Source organism: Mercenaria mercenaria, chromosome 1 (genome assembly GCF_021730395.1).
Source record: "Mercenaria mercenaria strain notata chromosome 1, MADL_Memer_1, whole genome shotgun sequence".
NCBI classification, from domain to species: Eukaryota; Metazoa; Mollusca; class Bivalvia; order Venerida; family Veneridae; genus Mercenaria; species Mercenaria mercenaria.
Window position 1 is genome coordinate 21,269,452 of NC_069361.1, and position 13,523 is coordinate 21,282,974.

At 34.0% G+C, this 13,523-nt stretch overlaps 1 protein-coding gene across 7 annotated transcripts in view; it reads left to right on the top strand.

Annotated features, from left to right (window-relative positions):
- LOC123544287 (spectrin alpha chain, non-erythrocytic 1-like) overlaps positions 1-13,523 on the top strand; it is a 147,978-nt gene that overhangs the window by 80,065 nt on the left and 54,390 nt on the right. For all 7 annotated transcript variants that reach the window (XM_053541837.1, XM_053541842.1, XM_053541856.1 and 4 more), the window contains exons 24-36: positions 2,834-2,964; positions 4,032-4,091; positions 4,842-4,971; positions 5,421-5,485; positions 5,785-5,866; positions 6,445-6,522; positions 8,908-9,035; positions 9,346-9,505; positions 9,990-10,067; positions 10,629-10,768; positions 11,088-11,211; positions 11,871-12,017; positions 12,351-12,524. In XM_053541837.1, the coding sequence (XP_053397812.1) occupies positions 2,834-2,964; positions 4,032-4,091; positions 4,842-4,971; positions 5,421-5,485; positions 5,785-5,866; positions 6,445-6,522; positions 8,908-9,035; positions 9,346-9,505; positions 9,990-10,067; positions 10,629-10,768; positions 11,088-11,211; positions 11,871-12,017; positions 12,351-12,524 (1,497 nt within the window). The remainder of the gene's footprint in view (positions 1-2,833; positions 2,965-4,031; positions 4,092-4,841; positions 4,972-5,420; positions 5,486-5,784; positions 5,867-6,444; positions 6,523-8,907; positions 9,036-9,345; positions 9,506-9,989; positions 10,068-10,628; positions 10,769-11,087; positions 11,212-11,870; positions 12,018-12,350; positions 12,525-13,523) is intronic.

The window sequence follows — 13,523 nt, forward strand, 5'->3', positions numbered from 1 at the left end:
CCCCTGATTGTAATCAAAATGGATTTATATCAGTAAGTTCTTATAGGACTTATTTGAAATTTCATTATTGTCATTAGTTGGACTGAGTTAATCAGGGTAGATAACTATGGACTGATTTTATGTCAAATTACCTCCCTTTATTTCAAATTAAAATGGGTATATCTCCGTAACTAATGAAGATACTGATCTGAAATTTCATTTATGTCAACAGATTTATTTGGCAGATCCTTCTTTTGTTCACTTACAATAATTTTTTTTTTAATTACTTCCCTTTTACGTTACTATAAATAGCTTATTTTTAGTAACTTTTTTATTATTGGCCATAGGGAAAAACCGAGACCACATTTCTGTGGTACAACATGGATGGTACCTCCAATTTTTAGGTGTATTTTGACATATCTGTACCTTGTAAGATTTTTTTTTTCTTTTTGGTTAAATTTCTTCCCTTTGTTGTTCCTGTCCTTTGGACTTAGATATGTTTTCTGAGGACCTTCTTGTCCTCAAGTGCAATGATAACAGGTGAGCGATATAGGGCCATCAGTTAATACAGTCAAAATGAATATCGGTATTAATTGTTACCAGTAATATCATGATAGTGAAAGAACTACTTCCCTTAGGTTTCTCATTGTCCAGGAGAAATAAGTCTATTATACTGGATGAAATTGTGTGTTTTGATATATTCCATTGTAATTGATGTATCAATAAGAGGATAAATTGACAATAGTGAAGTGATAACTAAACCACATTTGCTCACATTTATCTACTTACCAATATAATGAAATTGTTAATGCCCATTGCCAGAATTTGCTTACTATGCAATTGTTATTTTGTTATTTCAATATTGACTTGGCTGATAAATCTTATTTGGTTCTGAAGTCTACTTTGTGCACACATTTCAAAATATACATGTATATATACATATGACTGTGTAAATATAAAGGTGTACACATACACAGATATGCATGCAAATATTACGATTCACTTCAAATTACTAGTGTACTTATAAAATTGTAGGTGCATATTATATAAATATTGCATTCCCAGGGGCGTCGGAAGTGGGGCCGCAGGGGCCGCGACCGCGGCCCCAATAATTTGCCCAAAAACGATTTTTTGTAAATTCATAAGTTGGACCCAATATTTTGTATAGTATATTAAATTTTGCTTCGCGTTAAACAATACACGCTGTCCAGATTAGTGTGTTACCGTGGTGACGGTGACACGATCGGGGGTGTTAACTGGAGTCGTACACACGTGTCCGTGATTGGACTTAATTACGCATGAACAAATCAGCATGTTTTTAATTGGCATGTCTTTAGTCAATGGAACGTTTAAGCTATACCCAGCCGCAAAGATCTAAGGTATAACCGGTAACTTATAAAACTCAGAAAAATAATTATCATGTTTTTATTTAATGAAAGAGGTAAGTGTTAAGATTTATCACACCGCTAAGATGTAAGGAATTAATTACATAAATTTTTACTCAAAAAGTGATATTTCAAACAAAAATAAGAAATGAATGTAACATGAATGATTATTGTTCAATACATTAAATACAAAAAAAAACATACATGCATTCTTTGTATTGCGTTATACATTATTAATTCTGATAAGAGTTTATTAAACTTTATTTTGCTTATAGTCATGTAAATAGTAAGAAAATACTGGAGACTTGAGATGCGATTCGGTACCCTTAAATGCACCAGAACTCGCCATTTATGATCCCGTTTTAAAAAAATTTCAGGGGGAGGTCCCCCTTACCCCCCTTACGGGAGTAGGATGCCCCCTCCCGTACCTACTCATCCCCTCCCTCGCGGCCCCAATATCAAACACCTTCCGACGCCCCTGATTCCCGAGAGGGTGATATGAAAAATGTTCACCGCGAGATATATGAATATTGACCGAGGCGCCAGCCGAGGTCTATATTCATATTTCGAGGGGTGAACATTTTTCATATCACCCTCTCAGGAATGCAATATTTATTTTATTATACCGAAAGAATAAAAGGGTCAAAGCATTTACCTGAAAATCAACATAGTAATTTATTTAACATTAAAGAGTAATTACTAACCTAATAATGAAGACAGAATTAAAGAGTCTTTACTTGTTAGCACTTATAATTTGTGGCGACTTTGCCATGTAATAAGACTTTTTTGATAGATTTAATCGAGACGTTTATAGCTGACCCCTATATTTATTCTGATATTTTAACATTGCGTCAATCAGTAGCGTTAAAAAAACGGCGATAACTTTCTTTTTTCTAAACGAAACATATAAGTGTGAGCACTCTTTTTCTTAGTTAGATCATTTCCAAACTTACTGTGGTAGTTTCGATTCAATATTTGATGAAAAATTGTTTACGAAATATTTTGCACGTAGCATAAAATAGAAAATTAAGCTGGTTCACAAATGCAAGAGCAGCAGAAAAGAGTAATTTAATCCTAAAGTATAATTATATAAGCGCCTTGTCTGAAAATTAATCGACTCACTCTTTTAATCAATGCAAAAGTATTTCTATGTAAGAGACAAAGATAAATAAAAGTTGCCCAATTTCTGTATTTCTATGTAAGGGACAAAGATAAATAAAAGTTGCCCAATTTCTATATTTCTGTGTAAGGAACAAAGATAAATAAAAGTTGTCTATTTCTATGTAAGGGACAAAGATAAATAAAAAATGCCCAATTTCTATCTTTTTATGTAAGGGACAAAGGTAGATAAAACTTGCCTATTTCTATATTTCTATGTAAGGGACAAAGATAAATAAAACTTGCCCAATTCCTATATTTCTATGTAAGGGACAAAGATAAATAAAAGTTACCCAATTTCTATATTTCAGCAACTGCTAACTAATATAGCAGCTAACAGTGGTAGGTTGTCAGATATCAACAAATTGGCAGAGGACATCTTGAAACGGGGGACCAGTCAGAAAGATAAAGTTAGAAAACGACAAAAAGAGATCAATGACAGGTACCAGCATATGTTCCAGTTGCTCTGCATCAGCTGTTAGACTTTGGTTTGAGCCCAGTTGTTAAAAATATTTTACCTTTGAAATAATTGCCATTTTCAAATGTCTTCCGTTCAGATGGGGGGTATAGTATTTAACAGACAACAGTGATTTTTTTTTTTGATTTTTTTTTATTACAGCAGAGTACAGACTGTTTTCCCTAGCCAAAAATAGCCATATTTTCCCCTTAGAATTAAAAGAAAATTACTATTCATAGTGAAGAGTTTTATGAAAGTCATTTTTCAACCCCAATTACCCACATGTTGCTTCAAATTTAAAACTTGAGCTGCTGTTATGGACTGATTATGTCACACTATGTTTACTTCTAATCAGATGCCAATATCCTTATCAATTTGGCACCTGATTAGAAGTAAACATATTCTTGTAAATTGGTACTGTGCCTGTTATCGTGAAAATCAAATAATGTGGATTCTCCCCTTATTGGCGTTTATTAGGTGATATTTTCCTGTTCAGAATGCCACAGTAACTGTTGTTTTGAAAGATCTAAAAAAAAATCACTGGACAGTACCATACTATTGTAGATATGTTATATAGATCAAGAACTAAAATAGCAGCCAGGTTATGTTCTTCCAAGATTATGTCCCTTTAATTTTTTATTCTAATAAATACAATGAGAGAAACAAATATTATAGTCTGGAGGAATACTAGCCAGTTTTCGTCTGTTGTCAGAATTTCAATATTTGAATTTTATTATGGAAATACAAATATTGCTTTGTTAGAAATAGATTTAATATCTAATTTCTCATTTCTCAATGAAACAATATATATTTGTTTAACCCTTAGCCTGCTGGTGGCAAGTGATTCTTCCTTTGCGACCAGTGCAGACCAAGATCAGCCTGCACATCTGTGCAGTCTGATCATGGTCTGCACTGTTCGCTATTCAGTCAGTAAGTTTTTAGTAAACACCCCTTCAAATGATAAATGGTACTGCCCATATTGGAAGGTTGACCAATCCATTATAGAAATTTAGCATGGTAAGGGTTAATAAATACAAACTTTGATGTTACAGGTGGGAGCGGTTAAATAAGCTGAAAATGGACAAGGAAAAGAATCTTCAAGGGGCTTCAAGGTAATTAAACTGTCAGTGAATGGTAATTATAAATCCCAGCTTGTAATGTAGAGTACTGGTAATGAAAGTTAAATAAGCTGAAAATGGACAAGGAAAAGAATCTTAAAGGGGCTTCAAGGTAATTAAACTGTCAGTGAATGGTAATTATAAATCCCAGCTTGTAATGTAGAGTACTGGTAATGAAAGTTAAACAAGCTGAAAATAGACAAGGTAAAAAATCTTCAAGGAGCTTCAATGTAATGTAATGGAATTGTTAATTATAGTTGCCAGCTTGTAATGTAGGGCAAGTGACAAGTACGCATGTACATGACAGTTGTTCATTTGCTTAAGGACGTTTTAGCCACAGTCTTGTTGTTTAAATTTTTTTCACTTTGAATTTTTTAACTCACAAATGACTGCGATAGTAATACAGTGTGTGTAAGGTACAGACTCATAGCATTGTCAGGGTCACAGAGGTCAGAGTAGAGGTCAAATTTATTAAGTTCATACTTGGAGGTCAAATACATTATTGTTTTCTTGTCAAGTCTGTAACTGTATATATGGAAATGGTCATTTAACTTGGCATAAACATTCACTGTACCAACGTTACACAACCATTCACTTGTAAGTTGTTGATCCCAAATTCAAAGGTCAAGGACACACCTATTGTTAAAAAATTTTACATGGAGCATTTACACCCTATGAATTCGTTTTAGAAAAATATTTTCATCACTGAAATTACTATTAAAAATTTTGGTATTGTGTTTACAGTATAGAACTGTTCCAGTCCACATGTGATGAGCTGGTAGAATGGATTAAAGAGAAGGACAATGTTCTCAGTGCTACTGATGATCTTGGTAAAGACCTGAAAGCCAATCAAGCACTCCAAAGGAAACATGCTGTATGTAGACTTGCTTGATTCATCTTCTAAATGTTTTAGTGCTATTACACACTTGCGATGAAGCGAAGAAAATCAACACATCACTCTAATGACAAAGAAAGTGTCCAAATCTAATCAAGCACTCCATAGAAAACATTATGTTAAATGGAATGCTGTTTCATCATTCATTTTCATGATACTTCAGCCCTATACTTTTGAAGGGCCTCTATGACAGAGCATTTGAGGTCACTGACTGTGAACTACTTGCCCTCACCTATGTGGGTTTGAACCCTGTCCATGTTGTCTGATGTTGAAGTCCTCCAGCTGGAATTTGAAAGATTGGTGGTTCTAAGGTGCCAGCAGTTACGTTGGGAGGAGCTTCTGTGTTTATACTTTGTATAATTGTAGAATAATTAGCAGCAAATATATCTGTACATTTGAAACTGAATGATAGCTGTTTTACCTTACAGAATCTGGAGCGTGAACTCGTGCCTGTCCAAGAAAAGATGAACAGAATGGAATATCTAGCTGGAGCGTAAGTCAACTGTTTTCACGTTGTTTCTCTATTTAATACTCAAAAAAAGTTTCAATAATTTAAACAAAGTTCTAATCATTTAAGATTCCAAGATTTCTACAAAATTAAGAAAAAGAGGAAAATAATTTTGCAGAAATGCTTATTTTGGTTCTACAGCAACACATGTCCATAACTGTAGTTTATACTTGAAATGTATAAAGAATCTGGCAAAATGTATGAAGAAATGGGCCTCTATCAGAAAAGTGAAAATGTTTATACATGTCGTGAGTGTTCTGTAAACCAATGCTTTATATTTTCAGTGTAAAGTCCAGTTACCCAGAAGAGTCTGGCTATGTTGATAAGAGGCAGAAGGAGCTAGATAAAATGTGGAAAGACCTCATGGTAAGTTACGTCTGCTGCAATATGGTTTTTGCAATTTTGCTTCGTTTAAAAGATATATTTTTCATCAGGTGTAGAGAAAGATTCTTTCAGCTTATATTATCAAAGAGTGAAGTCTAAATTCTGCCCTAAGGAAAGCTGCAGGGTTATAAAAGTTTGGAGACCAGTTTCAGAATTTGACCGTGATATTAGTCAGTTTCGAAGTTAAACTTAGATGTCTGAGACTGGTATCTAAACTTTGCTTTACATCCTTGGATCCAGTCTACACCACTGTGCCTACCAAAAAGCAAAATCAGATGTTTAATTTTTCAAGCTACAAAATTTAAAATATGTTTCTTTGAGAACCAGAAATTCTTCTTTATTGTGTCTGTAAGAGATTTGATATATCAGAAGAGCAAGAGTGAATTTGGCTTGCAAGAAGTTTTAAATCTAAGGTCTGTTTTAGAATTTAAAAGAAAGCTCTAGTATATTGGAATATTGAGAAAGCAGTTATTGTATATCAGGCTTTGACTCCATTGGTAGAGAATTATAGATTATTCCTTTCTCAATAGATGATGTAATACTTGATCTGTAATTTGTAGGACAAAGCAGCAGAGAGGAAAAGGAAACTTCAAGAACAAGCAGAGAGACTACAGTTTGATGACAGTGCTAAGGAACTGGTATGCTTGGGAACTCCTTTTTACACCTATTTACACTATGAACTATTTACACCTTAAAACCCTAAGAAAAGTTACGGAAGCATTTAGTACATAAGTTTGGTCCCCGGGTTATGCAAATGTTGTCTAGGAGATGAGTTGGATCTCCAGTTGTGTTAGGTGTTGTTCATTATGATTTGGTAGAAGTTCTTTTTCATCCATTCCTTTATGTGGAGTTGATGTAGAGAAACTGTTGAAGGAAGAGCTAGTGATGTAGAGGAACAAAGATGCATGAAATGATTTGTCAATTTACTGAAATTACAGAATAGAGTTCCAGTTGAGTATACAGTTAAACACATAGCAAACACGCAAAATGTTTTTACAGGATAAAAAAATCTTAAGCTTTTTCTTAATGGCAAATAGTTTTAAGCGTTTCGATTCTGATAAAAAAAAGTCAGTCAAAAGGTTAAGAACAGTATATATATCAAAAAAACTTGTTTGTCATTTAATGAGAGGGAAATTTGATTCATATTTCCATTTTTGATCTTCCATGATGAGAATATTTGCATAAAAAGACAAATTTTAGAAGGTCTATTGTCAGTAGTTAAAGCTTAAAGCACGTCCATTATTTCATACCTGAAGTGGAACTACTAAACCAAGATTTATTTTGTAAGTGAACACAAAATTTCATTAAAAGTTTAAACAATAATAAAATTTACTTCAAAAATCATATTAATCTACTTTAAGTTTCTGTTGTTAGACCATAACCATTCCAATAACAAGAATTTAATTAAAAATAAGATAAAATTGGGCTTTGTCAATCTGCGTAGGACTTGAGAAGAATTGAGCCGCGCCATGAGAAAACCAACATAGTGGCTTTGCATCTGCGCAGTCTGGTCAGGATCCATGCTGTTCTTTCTCTAATTCCAATAGGCTTTGAAAGCGAACAGCATGGATCCTGACCAGACTGCGTGGATGCGCAGGCTGGTCTGGATCCATGCTGGTCGCAAACCCACTGTGTTGGTTTTCTCATGGCACGGCTCAGTTATTTTTTGTGACGTTGATGATATGGACAATCCTCTTCACTCATCTTAATATAATAATAAACAGAAATGTTTTTAGTCCAGGCTGACCACAGATTAAATTTGTACCTACTGTGTTCATTGCTGATGTATTAATATTATCACCATCATTTAGAGGGTAAATACACCACCCACTGATATAATCTAAATTAATCAGCAGCTTATTTACAAAATAGTATTGGTGTTATTGTGATCTTCCTAGTTATAGATTAACTTCATGCTGACTTGCAAATTGGATGGTCACACATTCAGCATTCTTTCGTCCATGTTTTTTTTGTATGTTTATCTTTTCTGTTTCCTGTTAGAATAGGGATGGAGGCATATGAAAATTATGTCCTTCTGAATGTCTTTGTCTCAGCTTTCATAATCTCAGATATTGTTTTTCTTGCCCTGAAGAAAACATTATCTGTAGAAATTTTGTAAAACTGGTTATGTCTGAAATAAACTGCTAGAATAAAATATGCCTAATTAAATCTTGTGTTAATTCGAAAAATTTAAAAAAGGAAGTTCAGGTTGCTTCACATTATGTGTAATGATGTTTAATATCAGTATTATAAATAAAGAAACACAAAGGCTTTTTAGTAGGTGAATCAAAGGCAGTTTAAAGGTGGATAATCAGATTTTGGCCATGTAACGGATTTGTTCGAAACTTTAGCATCTGATCATTTACACTCATTTATGTTCACTTAACACTTAATACAAATTAGATTTTCACTGGAGGTATTTTTAAAATTTCATTTTCCTATCCTGGTTGCCCAACCAAGATAGAGTTATTTTATCATAAGTATAAATTTGATAAACATACTTTGCCTAAGGAAATGTATAAATATTAGACATATTGTAATATATTTGTAAAATATTTGCATTAAAAATTATGTATTTGATGGAATTCATTAGAAACGCAAGTTTGAAAAATTATTATTACCTCCCTTTGCCTATCTTGGTTGCGCAACCAAGATAGATGGGAAATAAATGAATTCAGAAGCTACACACAGCTTTTAAACTTGCATTTTGGTTCAGATTGTTCAATAGTTGATATGTCTATCAAATGCAAATGTAAAACTAGACATTGTATCGAAATAAAAAGAAATACCCAGCTTTTTATATACTTTCATATTAAAGGGGAGTAATTACAAAATTTTATAAAAATAATAAAATATACATTTCAAATAGGAATCTAACTCGATGTAATAGGTCTTTTTGTTCCTTAAATAATTCTCTACCAGAATATACAAAAAGTAAAAAATGTCATTAAATGTTGTTTAAATGTGATTGACCACCTTTAAAGTCAGTTTTTATCTCTAAATGTATATGCTTGGTTTTCCAGTCAAGTTGGGCAGGTCAGACGAAAGCTAAACTAAAGAATGCTGAAATACCCCAGAATGTGCAAACAGCAGAAAACTTGTTGAAGGAACATAAGGACCTGGCTGAGGATATAGATGCACATAAACCTGTGTAAGTAGGCTAATGTATTCATACACCTGGAGTCTGGTCAGTTATGCAGGGCACTACTTTCAATTTACAGGTAATCGTTTCAATTCCTGGAGTGGAACAGAATTTTCATTTTATGAAAGAAGACTGTATGGAAGTTGTGGAGGAGAAATTTTCATGGATTTTGCTGTTTATTATAAAGTTGAAATATACAATTTTTTGTCCTCGGGTGTTATGGGGGCTGGGGGAGCTGTTTTAGCCAAAACCACAAAATTAAATGCCTACGAAATAACATGATTTTACTCTATAAAAGATTGATTTTGAATCGTTGCAGGTTTGAGCAAGTAGATGCACTTGGAGTTGCTGTGTTGGGGAAGACACCAAATGCTCAAGACGTTAAGGATAAGATGAAAAAATTAAACGATGATAAAGAGGCAATTGATGAAATGTATCAGAAACGCCTAAAAGATCTACAGGATGCCTATGACCTACAGGTGACAACTTACTTCACTTAAACATATACATATCAATATATTCTGTATGTACACAAATGTAACATTTTCTATGACTGTAAATAGAACCATTCCATTTAAGGAATTGCAATTTTAAAATCAAGAGCTCCGTCTCGAGCATACCTGGATAGTTCAACAGATGGAGATCAGTTTCAGTCAGGGTGTGATAGGTTCTAATTCTGGTGAGGCCTATAGCCGGTTTGAAATTCATTCTTCCTCTATCTCTGATTTGCATAGAGAAGTTGTCAGTTACTTGTGGAGAACAGGTTTATACTTGCAGGAATCTAGAAACACTAGCAATGTCAGCTGACTGCTATGTACATGAAAATGGCATTTAACCCAACAGAACAAGACCAAATAAAACATGAAGTTTCGAACTTTTGGTTGCTACCAATGAAAAATTTATCAGAATTTATATGAATATTAATTAGCAATATTTTATTTTATTTTATATTCCTTACTACAGGTGTTCAATAAAGAAGCAGACCAGATTGATTCAGTGACTGGCAACCATGAAAAGTTCCTCAGTCGATCTGATCTAGGGGTAAGTTGCGTGCATGAATATTTGGTTGGCAAGCATTCTCTGTATCTTAAAGATCCAACAGTAGCTTGTTTATGACTGGTCAAAATCTAATGATTTTATATGATATTGTGATGCCTGTGATACAGAGGAAAGAAGCAGAATCTAGAAAGTTAGAATTTGAATTCTGTTTCAATGCAATAATGTGGTACATTAAGATCAAACCAGAATCTTTTAAGTGATGTGAATTTCAGATAATTTAAACTGAATTATCATATGTTTGACGTTGTGGAATGAAATAAAGCCATTACATAATTTTGGTATTGAACTAGTGTAATAAAGCTTTGACGTTGATGTTGTTTTAAGTAAAGGAGACATTGGTCATTTTGATTTGGTCTGTGATAGGTGAAGAAAGAGGACATTTCGATGCAGAGCCTCGCATCTTATCATTTTATTCAACTCAATAAATTGATTCAATATGATAAGACACTCGTGTGTTATCCTCTAGTAATAAAGAAGGCTAAATATCTTGGTTTTACTATAATTGATTTTTTTTTATTTGAACACCATTCCTGTATGTTACAGTCTGATGTGGGTGATGTTGAAGCTCTGTACAAGCGGCACGAGGACCTAGAGAGTACATTACAGGCCCAGGAAGAGAAACTGAAGGGCCTCAATGACCTGGCTGACAAACTCATTGCTGATGGACATCCTGATAAAGACCAGTGAGTGTAGTAAAACAAAATAAACTGTCTCAAAAATGTCAGCAGTCTGCCCAATGTATTTTACATTTTAGCAGTGCAGAAAATGGTATATGGTAAAAAATTCCATTGTAGAAAATTGTTCCTGTTTAGAACTTCAAAAATCCTGGATTTGTAGTGAGAAAGAAAGTTCTTTAAATGCAGCTGTGAATGGTATTCTTCCCTTTCAGAATACACTCTTTTTAAACTTTTCTTCTTTTTGTAATTCCAATATTTGTCACTTGCACAGGTTTATAATATTTAACATATGACTAAATTGATGCATAAAATGTGCTAATTACAGTATTGATAAGCGACGTAATGAGGTGTTAGCTAGAAGACAGAAAGTAAAAGATCAGGCAGCAGAGAGACACAATGCTCTTCTTGGTTCCCAGGCCTTCCAAGAGTTTAAACGAGATGCAGCTGAGGTATTTAGCAAGTTTCATGGCTAAAAATCTATAATTATTGAAAAAGATTTATATGAAGAAACATTGCTGATAAAATCAGTATAATATAATGTCTTTATCTGTTTACTTTGATACAACTGCCTTGAAGCATGTCTCAGTTTATAAGAAAGAAGAAGTCACTGTAGGGAATGCTTAAATTATGCATATATTTCAAATGTCTCATTGCATCATCTTTTCCAGGAAAATACTGTTATCTAAACTTTGACAGTTTCATCATTACTACTTTTTGTGTTACAATACTAATAACCTTTTATGACTGAGAGTGGTAATAAGTGCTGATATGGAATCACATGCCTCACATCTCATACTGGTGGGTTCGAGTCCGACTTTGTCTTGTGAGGAAGTTGTTATCTTAGCTAGAAGTAACTTGCTGGTTCTCCCCAAGTGCTTTCTTGTTCCTAAAATAATGCCATGTAGGGTCCTTGGTCTTTTTCACCGTTAAAGTTAAAAATTGACAATTTTTACCTTAATTCTGTTGATGTGACTGAGTATAAAAAAAACAAACAAGAATTACAAGCTGCAGTTACTGTGCATTTCATTCATGAAAAGTATCCAAAATAGATTTAAAATGAAGTGCTATGAAACCAAAGTTTTTCAATGTTTGCATTGAATTGTTTCAGTTGTCACAGTGGATGAAGGAGAAGCACAAGACCGCAACAGACGAATCTTACAAAGATCTGACCAATCTGAAGGAAAAGTTGAAGAAACACGAAGCCTTCGAGCTCGAATTGAAGGCAAATAATGCCAGACTTAACCAATTGAATGAGGTAAAGATTTTAGTTTCTATCTCACATAAATGTTGGAATGTTTCAGGGTTTTACTTGTAGACTTAGATAATTTTCTTCAGCATGAGAGCCTGAACTGTAAAGTACAAATGTTCTTACAGAAGGTTTTTCTTACGTTAATTGAGATATATATATATATAATAAGAAAGTTAATCGAGACACCAAATGTAATGGTAGCATCATTTGTCCTGAAGGTTTAATTCAATCTGGGAGGAAATTCTTTTAAATGTATTTTTTATAATATTGTAATATTGAGGTACTGGTATGTACTGAAATTTGTTACTTTGATGAATGGAAGTTCTTTGTATTTTGCAGCAAGGAAATGCTTTGGTAGAAGATGAGCACCCTGCTACCTCGGACATACAGAAGACACTGAAAGATTTAAACACACAATGGAAAGATCTTTATGATAAATCTATGGATAAAGGTCAGAAGTTACGACAAGCATCTGACCAACATGATCTGAATAAAGCACTTGCTGATGCACAGGTGAGAAAGAACAATTTTCTGTCTATTGGAAAAGTACAACATTGCTGATATGTACTAATTGCTTTTTCACAACTCCAAAAGAGCAGGCGTTTTGACCGCTTTTTTAGCTCACCTGTCACATAGTGACAAGGTGAGCTTTTGTGATCACCCTTCGTCTGTCGTCAGTCCGTCCGTGCGTCCGTCCGTGCTTGCGTCAACAATTTCGTGTCTGCACGATAGTGGTTTCATTTATGATTTTATTTTAACCAAACTTGCACACAACTTGTATCACCATAAGATCTTGGTTCCTTTCTTGAACTGGCTAGATCCCATTATGGGTTCCAGAGTTATGGCCCCTGAAAGGGCCAAAATTAGCTATTTTGACCTTGTCTGCACAATAGCAGCTTCATTTATGATTTGAATTTAATCAAACTTACACAAAACTTGTGTCACCATAAGATCTTGGTTCCTTTCTTGAACCAGCCAGATCCCAATATGGGTTCCAGAGTTATGGCCCCTGAAAGGGCCAAAATTAGCTATTTTGACCTTGTCTGCACAATAGCAGCTTCATTTATGATTTGAATTGAATCAAACTTGCACAAAACTTGTGTCACCATAAGATCTTGGTTTCTTTCTTGAACCCGCCAGATCCCGTAATGGGTTCCAGAGTTATGGCCCCTGAAAGGGCCAAAATTAGCTATTTTGACCTTGTCTGCACAATAGCAGCTTCATTTACGATTTGATTTTAACTTATCTTGAACACAACTTGTATCACCACAAGATCTTGGTTCCTTCCTTGAACTGGCGAGATTCCATTATGGATTCCAGAGTTATGGTCCCTTAAAGGTCCAAAATTGGCTATTTTGGCTTTTGCAGCCATATAGAGACTTCATTTATGGTTTTATTTGATATAAACTTCCAAAATATCTTCAACAACAATAAATCTTGGATTCCATGACAAATCAGATCCAATCGTAGGTTCCAGAGTTATTTTATATCTGATTACCTCCCCTGATTGTA